We start from the raw sequence: 18,176 nt of genomic DNA on the forward strand, positions 1-18,176 counted from the left end.
AACTGACCTCAGTCTCCATTCCCTCCAGAGGTGAGCTAATACCACATGACCCAAAGCGCCCCCCCCCCCCCACTACCACCACTTTGTGTAGCTCAATTACATTGTTACTAACTGGCTGGTCTAAGGTGTCCAGGTAAACAGAGACACTTTTATAAAGGCTGGACATTCCAAGGGCTTAGCAGTTATCTCCCAGCAATTGAAGACAAAAGCGAGACGTTTCTTTGGGTAAGGTTAATTCTTTATTACACACGGTCAACACTATGGTTCATGAATCCAGTGTCTGCTTTGATCAGGATGCCACGGACTGGTTTATTGGGGGACATAACTAGTACTCTCCATGATATGGAGTGCTAAATTTGAAAGACAATCCTTGACTTTCCCTTTATTCATTAAACATGAATTTAGAAAATAAAATCAATAAAGTAAAATAAAACAAAATGTTTGACCCTGTTCTTCTTTATAGCATATGATTTATGTTGAAATAAAAAGTTTCAACATTTTAGAAAAAAGCGTTTCTTCCTTTTGGCAGCTTTAAAAAGTCCTATACATTTCAGGAGTTCAAACACAGACATTTCATCTAGAGGTATTTGTTTGTTTTAGCCATTCTCTTTGTCATTCTAGATCTCTAAGTTTTATAGCTTTAAAATTCCAGGATATTCTATTCCATTTCTAGTGGGGGTTTTTTTAAAAAAAAAAAACAAAAAACATTTTTTAAAGATCTTTATTCTCTTTTAATCTCTGAACATCCCCCAGGTTTGTTTTCTTAAGATGTGGAAAGCAGAAGTTCACTTCTTATTCCAGGAAGCACTAGTTTCGAGGAGCCCAGGGTAAATTAAGCTCCCTACTGTAAAGTAAACTCCATGCATGCAGAGATTTTTTTGTTTTACTTTCCCACATGTGCCCCCAGTGCCTTGCTTTATTTGACACATACATATACTCGGTATATATCTGTTGTGTCAAAGAACAGTTTTTAAAAAGTTAAAAACCTAACCCTTGCATAAATCTAAAGCAAGCATGTATCAAAGATTTATTTCACTCATTAAAGAGAGAAACCAAGTGAGATAGTAAAGTTAGCCCTAAAATAGGCACTGAAAAATTGCTGGGGTAAGATTATTAGGTTAGATTTCTAAAATGGTTACTATCATCCAGGACAATAAAATTGTAACTATGGGCTTTCCTACTGCACAGAAATCATTTGTATTTCTACCCGGAGAAAATTCATTCGTGTACTGTCAAGCTGTTCTTTGTGGCCTCAATGACTCCCTGAGTGCCTGCACTCACCCTGCTTGTTTTTAACTTTTACCTAGTTATTGCCCATTTCTGGGTGCCCATCCTCACCTTGTGTGTTTCAGTGGTAAGCCTCCTGATGACTTTCCCAATTTACCCCTTCCCTCCTCTCCATGTTGACCCAGTTACATTCAAATTATCCAAAGGCTTCCCAAGTGCCACAAGCTACTTTATCTCTGACTCCAATGAAGGCACGGACCCACGAGTCCTTGCTGTGTTCTTTCTCTGCATGCAGTGACCAAACTTTTAGCTTTGGGTGACTTTATGTGACCCTCTGAGCATACCACGCTCTCTAGGACCTGTGATAAACTCTTTAATTTCGCATGCCTTTCCAAGTATAATTTCTGTGGCTTTGTCAGAGTGATCCTTAATAATCCCACAAGGGGGACTTACTCCCCATTACAACCCAATTTGCATTGCTTCACTTTTTCAGAAATTAATATGTATCCTTTTAGAGTTGCAGAGTATTCTAATCAATAGTAAAAAGGAAGCCAAATGAAGTATTCCTAGTAATGTTGGAGAGTTTAATCTCATCTGTCAGGTCAGGGAATTAAAAGGTATCTCCTTTTTGATTTCCCAATGCAGAAACGGTTAATAGTTTATTGGTAATTTGATTGGTTGTATATTAGGCCAAGTATTTTACTTCAAGCTACTTTAAGTCTGTTTATTCAAATTCAGGCATTTAATAGATACTCAAAATATATTTATAGAATTGATAAATAAAGGCAGAGTTTATCTAACTATTCTGGCTCTGAAGGAGGCATGTCCAAATAATGTGGTGTTGCAATACCACTTTTTTTTAATGTTTATTTATTTATTTTGAGAGAGAAATAGAGAAACAGAGAAAATAAGCACAGGAGGGGGAGAGGGAAGGAGAGACACTATGCCAAGCAGGCTCCACACTGTCAGTGCAGAGCCCCACATGGGGCTTGAACTCATGAAACGAACCATGAGATCATGACCTGAGCCAAAATCAAGAGTCAGATGCTTGACTGAGCCACCCAAGTGCCCCCACAATACCACTTGCTCATGTTGACAAAAGCAGTGAGTAGTGGGAAGAGTGGGGCTGTAGAATCAGACTGATACAATTCAAATCCCAATTCTGCAGGGTATTGGTTATATGGTTTCCAGGAAACCACTTAACTTCTCTGAGCCTTAATTTCCTTTAAATAAAGTGAGGATAATAATATATACCTTACCAGTATGTTGTAAACATTGATACCTACATAAAGGATTGGTCATAATTGTGCAAATTGCCTCATACACATTTGCAGCAAAAAGGTAAAATATAGTTGTCTTAGTTCAGGCTGCTATAACAAATTATTATGGAATGGGTGGCTTAAAGAACAAACATGTATTTCTCACAGTGCTGGAAGCTGGGAAGTCCAAGATCAAGGTACTAGCAGATCTTGTGTCTGGTGAGGTCAGTTTTCTTGGTTTGTAGATGGCCACCTTCTCATAGTATTCTCACAGCAGAGAAATGAGAAGAAGCAAGCTGTGTCTGCTTCTTCTTATAAAAGCACTAATGCCTATGAGGCTTCACCTGTTGACTTGATCACCTCCCAAAGGCCCCATCTCCAAATGCCATCACAGTGAGGATTAGGGCTTCAACCTATGAATTTTAGGGGACACAAACATACAGTCCATAAACATGATAAAAATAGGACATGAATTTTCTATCATCTAACAAAATAATGGAAAGAAATCACATATGATGAGAGATCAAAGCAGAGACAGAGGACTAACTTCTCCTTTTAAAATCTGTGACAATTTTCCATTAGGCAAACAGAAATGAAATGTTACTATTATTTACCTTATTATTGTTTTAGCTTTAAAAATTATTTGGGGTATAGTTTGAGGGATTTATTATTTGGTGATAGGAAATAGTTTCTTTGTAGCTTGCTAACTTTTGAAACCCAAGAGTATTGCAATTGGATGGTGATTTCTAAGTGATTGGTTTCTGTTTAAGTCCTTAATTCAGATAAATGTTCTGGTTATTTTTGCTGTGTAACAAATAAACCCAGAATTTAGAGGCTTAAACCAATCATGTTATGCTCAAAGGTCCCATGGATCAGGAATCTGGAGAGGACATCACAAGGATGGCCTGCCTCTTTTCAGGTTGTCTGGGGCCACAGTTGGGAAAACATGGAGATCAGGGGTGACTTCATAGCAGGGAACTGAAATCATCTGGTTTATTCACTCATATGTCTTATTCCTAGGCTGGCATGACTTGAAGACTGGAGCTTCTTGCCAGAGCATCTATATCATACCTCTCTATGTGGTTTTTGGCTCCCTTTCAGCATAGTGGCCTTAGGGTAGCTGAACTTCTTACACGGTACCTCAGGCCTCTCGGCCTAAGTATTCCATCAGATAATGCAGAAGCCATATTGGCTTTTATGACAGTCTTAGAGAGCACACCACATCCATTCTATATACTCTAGTGGTCAAAGTGGTCAGAAGCCCACTTAGATTCAAGGGGAAAGAACATAGACCCTACCACTTGGTTAAGAGGGTGGCAGGGTCATATCGTAGCAGAGTGTGGGATAAAAGGTATTGTTGTGGCCATCTTTAGAAAATAAAACTGGTCACAATGAATGATTTTGTAGAGGCCCAATTCACATTAGTATATGAAAAGAAATGTGTTCTGTAGTTATCAAGGGTATTTGCTTGTAGTTGTTCTATTGTCACTGCCCTGCATTCAATGAATCACACACAATTTTCTTTGTGATGGGCTTTTCTTTTATCTTTTCCCTAATGTTGCATTTTCTTAGTTTGGGTTCATTACCTCACTGATAAAGCTATTTTAATATTTAATCTATTCCCAGTTTCCAAATCATTTTCTCAGGTGCCCATCAATTCCTCATAAGTGGCTAATTTAAAAGGCCTTTGAAGCATGACTGCATCTAGCTAAGGCAAGTCTAAATGTCAACCTTGGAAGCATCCAGTGACATTCAGATGACTCCTCTCAGTGTAAGAGACTCATTTTTCTATCACGTGGTATAGCTTGTCAAAAGAGGGCCAGAAATGGTGCTTTTCCCACCCCAAATTTTTAGTGCTGTTGAAAGAGCTGGCACTCTAGAATCACGCAGACTTGCTTTAATCCCAGGTGCCCCAGGTAGTTGTGTGAAATTCAGAAAGTTTCTTAAAAATTATGGAGAGGTTTCCTCCTCTGTATACTGACGAGAAAAGTCTCTGCTTTCTAGAATCATAATAAGGAACTTAAATAGTCCAAGAAGCTTCTGATGTACAGCCTGGTTTATAGTAAGAACTCAATAGTAGCTAATAATAAGAAAAACTACCTTTACTTTTTCTGTGTCCGTAATTTTCTTTCAATGTAATAAGTCTTGACCAGGTTCTTGCACCGAGTATGCCAATTTCACGAGACAGGTGAAGGAGGAAGTGTCCACACTAGGAAAGATCTTTGAAGAAGATAGCTTTCTCTTCTTTAGCCTTGGAGCAGAGGTGGTGGGGTTGGTGGCAACAAAATGTTCACCTGAGAACAATGGTAAACCAGGGAAGGCAACTTTGGGAGCCTGGGGTTGATGGAGGCCATCCTTTTCGAGCGGTATTTTGTCTCCTCTTTCTTCTCTATGGATAGTGATTGGATTGTTCAAAGGGCAATAAAAATTTTTTAATGTTTTCGATTGAGATATCCCTTGGCAGGACTGCCACAAGATAGTATGCACCTCATTGTAAAAATATATACATAGTAGGGGTGCCTGAAGGCTCAGTCCGTTAAGTGTTCAACTTTAGCTCAGGTCATGATCTCACAGTTCACGAGTTCAAGCCCTGCATTGGGCTCTGTGCTGACAGCTCAGAGCCTGGATCCTGCTTTAGATTCTGTGTGTGTGTGTGTCTCTCTCTCTGCCTCTACCCCACTTGTTCTCTCTCTCTCAAAAATAAATTTAAAAAAATATGCATACATATAATTTTTTCCCTTATGTTCATTTGTTTTGTTTCTTAAATTCCACATATGATTGGGAAGAAAAAAAGAGGAAAACCAAGAACAGACTCTTAACTACAGAGAACAAATTGATGGTTACCAGAAGGGAGGTGGCAGAGGGGTGGGGGTTAAATAGGTTATGGGAATTAAAGAGTGCACTTGTGTTTGGTGTTTATATGGAAGTTTTGAATAAATTCTACACCTGAAACTAATACTACACTATATGCTAACTAACTGGAATTTAGATAAAAACTTGAAAAAACAGATACACATATTTAGTAAATTGTATAAAACTTTGTCAATGTAAGCCATGTTAGACATAAAATACAAAATGTAAGATAGAATTTTGTTCTTCTGTCCCTTGGGATTTCTCTACTTAAAATTGCTCTTTAATCTCCAATTATTGTAATCATCATTATAAAGACAAAAACTGCTTATTGAATTATTTTAAGCTGTAAGAAAGCTTTAATTGACTTGGATTTATGTCTTTTTGTGTGGCAGGTGGTGAAGTTTACCAAATCCTTTGAACTGATGTCCCCAAAGTGCAGCGCTGATGCTGAGAACAGGTAGGGCTTGTGAGTTTCAGGTTTGTCTTTTGCCCCCTGGTCTTTGGTCCTTGGTGTTGGCAGCATTGTGTAATCCTGTGAGGATAGGAGTTCTTTCTTTAGATCAGCAAATGCAGCTAAATATCATCACTCTTCTATATTTCATGGCTTAAATAAAAACTGTTGCCTATGTATGTCAACTATTCTTCAATAGTAAAAATTTTTAAGAAACTATAGCTGAAAAATACATGTGTATACACTGCAGTATAAAACTGCAAACAAATGAAGTCAAGTTTTAGATATTTCCTAATTACAAAGACAGCCTAATTTTCTGCTTTATTCTGGCCCTTTGCTTCTCTCCTTCCCTTTTGTTTGCTTATATTTGGCCAATAATATACCCTTAGGAAAGAGTGAATCCCGTAATTCATTTTTGTACCCATTTGTATCTCTGAGGTAAAAGTGAGGGGTGGGGACAGTCAGTGAATTTCTATTAGCTTTGAACTGCCCTGAACACTAGTTGGGCTGCTACAAAAGAGGATTCTGTTTACTTTGGTCACTTCTAGAAGAAGGGCTAAATAATAGTGAAATTGACCAAAATGCAGAAATGTGGAGAAAGACAAGTAAAGCATTTATATGACAGCATGATGATGATAATGATGATGTTAATACTGATACCAATGCTATGTGCATCACTGAATCACTTCCATTCACTGAGTACTAAGTATGCCAGGTTCTATCTAAAAGTTTTATATGCATTTAATCCCCCAAAATAATCCTATGAAGTCAGCATCATTACTCCTGCATGACAGAGGAGAAAACTAAGGTTCAGCAAGTTTAAGTGACTTATTAAAGGTTCTGTAGGCAATAAGTGGTAGCCACATCCAAGGACAAGGTCACCTAGATAAACCTCTCCTAGCCTCTGAACTTTAACCCCATTGCCACACATAATTTACTGCCTGGTAGTTAATCTCATATAGTGAATGTCTGTTGGGTTAATGTTTCCCAAATCTGGCTGATCAGTCAGAATGAAGCTTGGAGAACTTGATAAAAACAATTCTCAGAACCCTCACTGAGAGATTTGATTCAATATGTCAAAATTGAAGTCCTAAAGATCTGTAGATGTATTCAAAAGGTTCCCTGGGTACTACCTGCTTCAAGATGTAATATTCAAGGGTAAATTGATTTTATATATCTATTATTGCCTTAAGTTTGGGAAATAGAAATCAGTACATTAAAATCGACACTTCATTTAGTTACTTTAATTTTTATTCAGTGCATGAAATTTAAAAGAGGTCTTTGCTACATACTATATAATTCCATTTATAGGGCGCTCTTGAAAAGGCAATATTATAGAAACAGAAAGCAGACTAGTAGTTTCCAAGAGCTGGAGATGGAGAGAGGGGTTTACTACAAAGGGACAGAGGGGAATTTGGGGATGTGATGGAATTATTCTGTATCTTGCTGTGGTGGTGGTTTATGACTGCATTCATCAAAATTTGTAGAACTATACACTTAATTTTACTGTCTGTAAACTATACCTTAAAAAGGGGGAAAGGGGACCTTTTGTAATAGGTTTTTGTTTTCATGAAAACATATTTATGTCTGCATCTATATCTCATGTCATCTAATCTACATCTTAAAAAGATAGAGAGTTACTAATGGTGTACTGAGCAGTTTTCTTTCTTTCTTTCTTTCTTTCTTTCTTTCTTTCTTTCTTTTTAAATTTTTAACGTTAATTTATTATTGAGAGACAGAGAGAGACAGAGCAGGGAAGAGGCAGAGAGAGAGGGAGACACAGAATCTGAAGCAGGCTGAGCTGTCAGCACAGAGCCCCCAACACGTGGCTCCAACTCACAAACCGCGAGATCATGACCTGAGCCAAAGTCGAACGCTTAACCGACTGAGCCACCCAGGCGCCCCTGAGCAGTTTTCTTAAAATTTTCATGTAAAATAACATGAAATACATTAGAAAAAAAATGTATATTCATACTTGCTCCTTTAGCTAGTAATGGCCTCATTAAATTCTCCCTCATATATATGTGGGGTGGGGGGGGAGGTTGATGGAGTTATTAAAACACAAGCTTTGAAATCCTAGTGCTTTGATGTTGTTCTTTTTTATGCTACTGAATGTGTCCTCTTGGCCAATGCAGAGTTAAATATTTCTGATCTTCTGATTATTTTTAATGCTGAAAGAATTTCCATGTCAAAATGAAATGACCCAAGGCCCAGACTGCCCTTGGCTAACTTTCTGATAATAAAGAAAGAAAGAAGTGGAGAAAGAAAGGTCAGATTTTCTTTAAAAAGACATTTGAAAAGTGCCTTTGAACTTTGACATTATGAAATAGTACTCTCCATCATTCTATTTGTGGCCTTTAAATTACTGTAGAATCTTCATTTATCTCTGAAGACCTTTTCTGCATTGTCTAGTAATTTCCCTCTTGTAGATGTGGGATCCTTCGGTCATTTATTGGAAGTTAAAGGTATAAAGACAAGTGGCTCTAGCATTTACTTCGCCAGAGGGTGTAGAAGAGTCATTGAAACAGGCTGTGAGTCTACAAATCACAGCCTGCTCTCAATACATTGTAAATCTTTCCTTTAACCTTTCATCACTTAGCGTCTTCACTATAGATAATGTCCATTAGAAACCTTAGTCCTCTGGACATCATTCAGAGTTATAATAGAATAACTTTTGAAGATAATGTCTATGACACAATGCAACAGTGTTTCAGGATACTTGTTTAATTCTGATGAATTCTGGCTTAAGGCTTGCTGATTTTTATAGACAGTCCTTGACGACTTTTTTTAAAAACCAATTTTGTTGCTGACTCATCATTTTTACATATTGCCCTGTAGGGCTACCTCCTTTGTCATGGCCCCACTCCTCTTTGTCTTCATGTAACTAATACCAAGTAGTTTGAGAGTTAGAAATGGTTTGATCCATTTCTCTCCATGAGGCATGTACCTCGTCTAGGGGCATCCTTGACAACTCCTCCAGTGATAAAATTCACACTCTGTCACCTTGAGCTTTTTAAGCTTATTGAGATTTCCTTTTTTTTTTTAAGTTTATAATTTATTTTGAGAGAGAGAGTACAAGTAAGGAAGGGGCAGAGAGAGAGAGGTGGGGGGAGAGAGAGAATTCCAAGCAGGTTCCATGCTCCATGCTGAGTCTGCACCATGAGATCATGACCTGAGCCAAAATCAAGAGTCGGATGTTCAACTGACTGAGCCACCCAGGTGCCCCCCACTGATAGATTTTTATTTTATTTATTTATTTATTTATTTATTTATTTATTTATTGATAGAGATTTCTAATTGTTAGAAAGGCACTTTGCATTCCTGTAATTTCTAACTATGTGTCCTAAATTTGTCCATTAGAGATAGTTCTTCTTTCACTAGTTTTATTTCTTCATTCAGTAGCCGTATGTTGAATACCTACCCTGTGGTGGGAACTCAGATAGGTAGTGGGGCTACAGGAGTTTTTTAAAAACCAGGATCTCAAGGCCAATGAATGGGTGTAAGAGTAGCTTAAGAATTTAATATAACCATAAATAGATTTCATCAGGCCTCCAGACCATGGCTGTAAGTAGAGTCACATTAACAGTGATAATTTTTACTTGGCTGCTTGGTCATTTCTCCCTTGAGTGTAAGACCCAGCCCCTTGCAAAAGCCACTCTTGAAGTAGTTCTGGAAGTTCCCGAGATTTAAACAAACAAAAACAAAACAATTTTATTGCATCATTTCCCCAGGTGTCCACTCCTAAATAGACATAACAGAGCAGCATCTTCTGGGCAGGGGCTTCCTTGCCCACTCCAGAATTCATTGCACTGTCTCAGATGCACCAGTGGCCTTTTCAAACCTGAGCAAATCTGGGTAATGAGTGTAGAAGTGGGAAGAGGGCTCACTTTCCCTACCATGTGTTATAGTTTGTGGTTTGGCTCCAAACAGTCTTGCATGTACCTCATTTTTTCCAAATCTTTCAGTTACTAAAGCTTTTGTGTGTAGCCCTTATTTCTCCATAGGATTTGGACTTAGTCCACGGGGCCAGGTTTAGGAATTGGAACCCAGATTGAGGGCCAGCCACTAAGTTGCTCTCTTGGTTTCCCCACCTTTCTTCCATGTTGGCCACCAGGTTTAGATTCTCAAAACCTCCCCCTCACAGTCCCTTTCTCTCCATGCACATTATTTTGTGCAAATAAATGCATTTTCATATACAGATGTATCTCAGTTTAGGTTCTTATGTTCTACTATCAAGTAGACTTGGTGACTGCAAAGCAATTCAATACTTTCTGTAAAAGGTTTGTGCAAGGTGGCATTTTAATACAGAGGAGGGACACCCAACTCATCTGGGTAAAAATGGAAGCTGATGTTCAGGGAAAGTTCTTGGATGTGGTGAATCTTCAATTAGGTCCTGTAGGGTAATGGAAAGTTAGTGACACAACTAACTTCCAGGAGGAGGAAACATTGTAAACAAAGGCACAGGATCTTTAATTTGGGCTGTGAGCTGTTGTCCTAAAGGTCATCATAATTGATGGTGATGGCCCTTAACTCCTTGTAAGGGCATCCAGTTGCCCAGAATGCCATCTGTTTGGGGCAAGAGTCTTATCAGATCCTTCTGAAATGCTCAAACCCTTTTACTTGGCCTGGAGATTGGCTACATGCTTACTCATAGGGGAGTAATCACAGACAGTGACATTGAGATTTGTGTCTTGAAAAATTATCTGGGCAGTAGAGTGGATGAAGGACTAGAGGAATGGTAAGCTAAAGCCACCAGGGGATTAAATCTACTACCTCACCACAGTGGCAATGGTTCAGTACTGGAAGACTGTCATGGATCTGCTGTCCTTATCTTTTCCATGTTAGAAATTGCTAATCTTAGACAATTTTTATATTTCATGGTCCCCAGACTCTTTGCCACCCTTTTTATTCTCCCGTGTATGTGCTCCAGCTTGCCAGAGTCCTTAACATATTGTTTCCCAGAATGGGACATGACTTTCCAGTTTTTTCCAGAATCAGAACAGATCAGAAAGAGATATGTACCTGGCTTTTTCACAATACAATACTGTTAATGCATTGATTATTTCCAATCACTGATGTTGTCAATGCTGACTTAAAAAAAAAAAAAAGATCCTATCTGATCCATTCGATGCTCCTCTTCCTCAGATCTCACTATTAGAACCTTTCCTATGAAGCCTAATTTAAGAAGATTTAGTGAATCAGCCTGAATAAACTTTCTTGGATCTCTTATCCAACCTTTAAAAACCTCTTTTCTATCCTCAGTGGGAACACGTAGTGTGAATGATCATATGTACCATAGACATAGAAAAAGAGGGGTGCCTAGGAGGCTCATTTGACTAAGCACCCGACTCTTGGTTTCAGCTTAGGTCATGATCTCATGGCTTTGTGAGTTCGAGCCCCGCAACTGAGTTCTGTGTTGGCAGCAGAGAGCCTGCTAGGGATTCTCTCTCTCTCTCTCTCTCTCTCTCTCTCTCTCTCTCGCCCCTCCCCTCACTCACGCTGTTTCTGTCTCTCTCAAAATACATAAATAAAAAAGAAATTGAAAAGAACATTTATGGTCATCTTAACAAATTTGTATTTAGTTTGAAATATATTTGGCTGGATCCTGTTGATGTTTTCCTAGGTATAAGTATGGATGCTGCTTTGGAAATTGCACTTTCACAGCTATGCTACTTAAGGTATTTAAAAAACCCAAAAAGCCAATGTCTAAAGTTTCTAGAAGGTAACAACTGACTACAGGGGTATTTTTCACATTTAATGGAGTATAGTGGAAATATTATTATTTAAAACCGAAGCTCTGTAGCCACTTTTGCCTTCTGAGAATAGGGGAGTTGAGGGGACAAAATGTATTTTAGTGGGAAGCAATCCTTTTTTTTTTTTCAATTTAATCTTTATGCTGTATTTTTTCATTTGTTGTGACTGGAAGGAGAGAAGAAAAATAAAGCTAGAAGTCTCGGAACAGCTAAAGGGCAAGATCTTTGGTTTAAGGAGCCTTTCAGCATTGCAGGTCAGCCTGGAGAGTGGAGAGCTAAAATGTTCTGTTTGAAAAGATGAGGACAAATGGCAGGCAGAATAATGGCTCCACAAAGATATCCAGTTCCTAATCCATGGAACCTGTGGATATTACACAGCAAAATGGATTTTGCAAGTCTGATTAAGACTCTTGAGATGGGGAGAATTATCCTGGATTATCTGAATGGCCCAGTGTGATCCAAAGGGTCCTTATAAATGGAGGAGATGAGAAAACAGAAGCAGAGGTCAGAGTGATGTGGTCTGAGAAAGACTTGACCTGCCATTGCTGGCTTTGAAGATGGAGGAATGGGGCCATGAGACATGGAGGATGTGGGCAAGGTGCATAGTTGGAAAAGGCAAGGAAATGGATTCTCTCCTAGAGAATGGTACAAATTGTAGGATAATAACTTTGTGCTATTTAAGGCACTTAAGTTTGTGGGAATGTGTTATAACATCAATAGGAAACCAATATAGAGGGTTGAATTTAAAGAGAGTCCAAGAAGAAGAAATTTCAGGAAAAAAATGAAGGAGTAAGGAGAGGCAAACCATGTCTTCAAGAATTAAGGAGACTGAGAAACATGGGCAGAGGCTGAAACTTGTGGGGAAAACATGGCCAGTGAGGAATTCCCAAGTATGGGACAGGTAAAAGATTTGTCTATATGTTGTGCTCATTTTTAAAATATTACACCCACTTTGTCCTTTGCTTACTGTCTTCAGTTGTTACTGGAACTCTGGTGTCTAATCCAAAGTCTCTTGTGTTCAGTTGCTCTTACCCTGCAAAATTAAAAAGTTATACTATTATAGACCACTTCTGAATATGTAAAGATAGAAAAAAATAAGAGATCTTTGAACACTCAGAAATATTTAAGGTTAGAAATTTGCTCTCTTTTAAATGTTATTTCAGTAAAACTTGTTTCCCTAATGCAGTGGGTTGAATAGTGTTGCCTCAAAATTTGTGTCCATCTGGAACCTTAGAATGGGTTGATTAAGGATCTTGAAGTGGAATTTTGCTGGATATGGGGTGGGCAGTAAATCCAATGACTGATGAAGACATAAAGGGACAAAGGAGAGAAATCCATGTGAAGACAGAAGCTGAGACTGGAATGATATATACAAGTCTAGGAACACTTGTTCCTGGAAAAAGCAAGGAAAGATTCTCCCCTTGAGCCTTTGGAGGGAAGATGACCCTGCCAATACCTTGATTTGGGTCTTCTGGCCTCCAGAATTGTGAGAGAATAAACTTCTGTTGGAAACCATCAAGTTTGTAACAATCTGTTATGGCAGCCCTAGGACACTAATACACTCATTAAAGGAGGAAGATGAAATAATGGCTGGTAAATGTCTCTTCTAGTAACAAAGTTCTGGGAGGCTATGAGTCTATGAATCAACTGTTGTGCATTATAGTGATTTTTTTTTTTTTATCAATTAAGGAAAGAGAACTAACTTATTGAAAGACTCGTATGTCACATTTGTGTTAAGTTAATTTCATGAATGCCCAATGAATTAGACTTTATTGTTCTCATTTTACAAATGAGGAACCTAAGGCTCAGAGAGGTTAAGTAATTTGCACACATTTGCAGGTTACTAAGTGTTGGATTTTTTAGTGTGAGAGTAATGCTACTGGCAGTGCTCCCTGCCTTCCTGCAGGCTTCTGTCTGGAAGAAATTCTCTTGGCCATCTAATGTTCACTCTACTAAGACCAAGGCCCTAATTGGGTTTAGATGTTGTTTAATATATCTTTAACAAGATTATACTATGATCTGGCATTGAAATAAACAGTTACTGTTTCAGAGAAAAACAAGGAAACAAGAAATGGAGTGTAAATTTGATATTAGTGATGAAAATGTTTATTGTTGGGAAACTGGACACAAGTCTAGATGTTCTTGCAAAGCAACAACTGAAGAAACTCATAAGGAGGTGAAGTGAAGCTATGTTTTGTTACTGAAATGCATACTGAAGGATCACTTATCAATGCCAAGTCATGCAACTGAAGACAAGAAAAATTGCCAAAGCATTCACAATAAATTAATACAGTAAGAGGCTGGCGTAACCAACTTCATGAATGATGCGAGGCTGTTCTTTATTAAAAACTTGCAATGTTTTGGAAGTTGTTGAATTTCCAGGGACAAGTGATTCAATTAAAGAAAAGAGGAAACTATGAACTTAGTCAAATAGAAGATGCTGAGAAAATCCCTGTGTTGTTTGACATGCCCGTCAATGCCAACAGTGCTAAAATAATCAACATCAAGAACATAGATTACAGGGGTGCCTGGGTGGCCCTGTTAGTTAAGCATCCAACCCTTGATTTAGGCTGAGGTCATAATCTCATGGTTTGTGAGATTGAGCCCCACGTCAGGCTGTGTGCTGAGAACACAGAGCCTACTTAAGATTCTCTCTCTTTCCCTCTCTCTCTGCTCTTCCCCCACTCATTCTCTCTCTCCTCTCTCTCTCTCTCTCTCTCTCTCTCTCTCTTTCTCTCTGCCTCTATCTCTCTGTTTCTCTCTCTGTCTCTCTCTCAAAATAAATAAAAACCTTTTTTAAAAAAGTACATATATTACAAAATATAGCATTTCAACATGATGCCATGTGTAATGTCAAATGGTTAAAACTTGCCACCATATTTAATTTTAAACAATAAAATCAAACTAAATGTGGGAAACAGAATTCCCGGGCCCTCACCTTCAGTTGTCATATCCATAAATATGTTATATTATGTGGCCAAAGAAACTTGCATTTGTAATCAATTGACATTAAAATGGGGAGCTTATTCTGGATTATCTAGGTGGCCCAGTCTCCTCACGCTTGTGAGCTCTTAAAAACTTAAGAGCTTTCTCCCAGTTGAGGACAGAAAGGGAAGTCAGAGAGATGTAGCAGATAGGGAAAGTCAGAGGTTTAAAGCACAAGTAGGAGTCGACACATATTGCTGGCTTACTTATAGAAGGGGCCATAGGGCAGCTGAGCTGATGAATGAGCAACGTACAGCCATGTAGAATAGAAGACCAGGAGCCCAAATAACCTTCCAAATTATGTTAGGTCTTGATGCAGTTTTATTTTTTAATTTAATTTATTTTTTAAAATTTATTTATTTATCTTGAGAGAGACAGAGAGAGGGAGAGAGAGAATCCCAAGCATGCTCTGCACTGTCAGTGCAGAGCCCAATGTGGGGCTCAAACTCACGAACCATAAGATCATGCATGACCTGAGCCAAAACCTAGAGTCAGACATTTAACTGACTGAGCCACCCAGGCAGCCCTTGATGCTGTTTTAGACGTGTGGGTGCACAGTTAAAGAAGTGCTGGTGGTATGGCTGGACAACAACAACCCCTTAAAATTTCTGCCTACAAACCAACTAGAGATCACTTCAGGAAAGAGTATCAGTCTGGTTTGGCTAAAAACTTTTCCAGGGACACTTCTTATTAAGTTCAATAGAACAGCAGCAGCAAAACTTGTAGGAGGGTGCTGGCAGTTTGGAAGAGAGTCCTGGAGATAGTAGTAGAGCACTCTTCTAGTAGATGCTGCGTCCTCGGTATCCTGAGAGCTCAGAGGATGATAACTGCAAACATCGATGACTCCATATTGAAAAGTGATTCAGAAGAGTGACACTGAGTTTGAAGAAATTTTAGAAATGTCTTAGGCAACTTATTTTGCTTACAAATTTTCCTTTCATACATAATCAATTTGTGTAGTTTAAATTTTCCTTCACAAATGGTATATGATAAAATTTATGTCTAATCTGAAATAAATAATTTTAAAATAAGGTTCAAATATTGTAAGTGATAAGAACAAATTGCCTCAGCATTTTTTTTCTCTTTTTTTGCTGTTCAAAAATAATAGTGCATGTTACATTCCATGGTATTGTAGATTCCATGAAATAATATGACCCTTCCAGACATTGTTTCTCCTGTGGCTTTTCCACCTGTCAGCTCATTTACACCTTCCTTCCCCTGAGGGTACATATATCTCAACTTTGAGAAGCACCTTAGGGGACCTTTAGGGTTTCTTTCAGTTTTTAGATTGGACAGCCCTATGATTCTTGTCAAAGTTAGTTTTCTGCATTGCATTTTTTAGGTCAGAATGTTGAAACTTATGTTTCAATGTCTTATTGATTTTTTTTTCCTTTCCTTGCAATTCCGTGTGGAATCTAGTTTTGCAAACAAATTACTCTTTCTAGCAGTGATTTGTAACCATTCCTCATCTCTCTGTAAGTCTTTCCTTTAGGCTTCCAGCCCCTATGGCCCAAATTTGGGCATTTTTTAAAGGGGAACGGACTTCTATGATATGTGACTGTAATGAGACAAAAGTACCAGATGAGCTCTCAAATTGCTTCATGAGTCTGTAAATAAGATTCCCAGAGATGTTCTTTACTTTTGTCCAGCAGCAATGGTATATTCAGGAATAAATGTGGAATAGACCATATTAGCCTGGAGAGACTAAAGTTAGATGAGGGAGGATTTTGTTTATTCACTTTATTGTGATTATACCCTGCAATCATATTGTACATGTTATAACCCTGAGATGTACTTGGCCCAGGCGAGATGATCTCTAGCACCTAACCAGATTATGAATATGATTCTGGGCTTATGCTTCCAGAAAGTATGATGTAAGTCACCTTCATTTGGACATTGCAACTCAGCCCTGATGAGCCATTTGGGAATCAGAAATTCTGTCCCTACCTTGGAGAAAGTTGCTAAATGTCTTCACCATGAATCCTAACTGTGTGAGTTTCTTTGGGTATCCTTTAGATGGTGACTTTCAACCTTTTTTGACAACAAAAGATAGCCAGATCTGCTTAATGTATATAAATATACACAAAAAAATGCACACATGCTTATTAAAAGCAAGTTTTATGAAACTATACTTACCTTTACTATGTATGTATGTTCTGATATATTCTATTCTTTAAAAAACAAAAAACAAACTGCTGTCCTAATGTACAAAATTAATTTCATGATTCACTACTTTGTTGTGACCCACAGTTTGAAAAACAGTTTTAGACTCATAAGCCTTGTCTGATTTATACATGTAGTGTGTGTGGCCTCAGTCAATGCCTATATTTGTTACTTTTTAATATGGTGGTTGTATGAAATATATTTCCCAAACATTCCAAAACTTTTTCACTCAAATATGTGTTGTGCTTCAAATTTGGCACCTTGGGGAGTGTTATGTTTGTGTAAGTTTTTTATACCACTATTTAGGGCAAGTGAATGAAATGTGTTACATAATCTGTTGATAAGGTTGACAATCATTGAGCACTTTGAATATGTTATTCAACAGCCTTCTGGCCTCCATGGTTTCTGAACAGAAGCTATTAATCATATTGAAAATCACTTGTATGTGATGAATCACATCTCTTTTGTTGCTTTCAAGATGCTTTCTTTGTCATTGCCTTTCAACAGTTTAGTCAGGATGTGTCTATGTGTGGGTCCCTTTGAGTTTATCCTGCTTAGAATTTGTTGAACTACTGGAATGTATACATTAATATTTGTTTTAATCAAATGTGGGAAGTTTTTAGCCATTATTTCTTCAAATATTCTTTTTGCCCCTTTTCCTCTCTCCTGTCTTTTGGACACTCCCATTATGTATATGTCCATATGCTTGATGGTGTCTCACATGTCTCTGAGACATTCAATTTCTTTCATTCTTTGTCTTTCTGTTTCTCAAATCAGATATTCTTGATTAACCTATCTTCCAGTTTGGTAATTATTTCTCCTGGCTTCTCAACCCTTCTGTTGAACCCTCTTGTGCAAATTTTTCATTCCAGTTATTGTAGTTTTCAATTCTAGGACTTAAATTTTTGGTTCTTTTTAATAATTTCCAACTCTTTTTTGATATTGTGTATTTGGTGAGATATTGTTCTCATATTTTCCTTTAGTTCTTTAGATTTAGTTCTCTTTGTTATTTTGAATATATGTATAATAGCTCAATTAAAGTCTTTGTCTAGTAAGTCCATCATCTGGACTTACTCAGGGACAGTTTCTGTTGATTGCTTTTTTTCCTGCGTACTTCCCTGTTTCTTTCTATGTCTAAGTTTTTTGTTGTTGTTGAAAACTGAATATTTTAAATAATATGGTGTGGAAACTCTGGAGATCAGATCCACTTACCATTCACTTTGTTGTTTCTATTTGTTGCTCTTATTGTCGCTGCTGCTGTTTGTTGTTTAGTGACTTTCCCGAACTATTTTTTGTTATGTTTGGCAACTGAATTCTCTGCTTGGTTAGCTTGTTGTGAACTCATGACTAGACACAGATTTCCTTAAAAGCCTTGAACCAGTAAATCTTCCAGCCTCGCTGAGGAGATCTGTATGCATGTGGGTAATATCTTCAATTTTCTGACAGGAAGTTTATGTAGCTTTCACTTTCTGCTTACACAGAGCT

The 18,176-nt window shown here is 37.9% G+C and overlaps 1 protein-coding gene across 4 annotated transcripts in view; it reads left to right on the forward strand.

The window, feature by feature from the left end:
• PDE11A (phosphodiesterase 11A) overlaps positions 1-18,176 on the forward strand; it is a 413,203-nt gene that overhangs the window by 193,166 nt on the left and 201,861 nt on the right. For all 4 annotated transcript variants that reach the window (XM_049615974.1, XM_049615976.1, XM_049615975.1 and 1 more), the window contains one exon: positions 5,732-5,796. In XM_049615974.1, coding sequence (XP_049471931.1) covers positions 5,732-5,796 — 65 coding nt within the window. The remainder of the gene's footprint in view (positions 1-5,731; positions 5,797-18,176) is intronic.

Source organism: Panthera uncia, assembly GCF_023721935.1.
Source record: "Panthera uncia isolate 11264 chromosome C1 unlocalized genomic scaffold, Puncia_PCG_1.0 HiC_scaffold_3, whole genome shotgun sequence".
NCBI classification, from domain to species: Eukaryota; Metazoa; Chordata; class Mammalia; order Carnivora; family Felidae; genus Panthera; species Panthera uncia.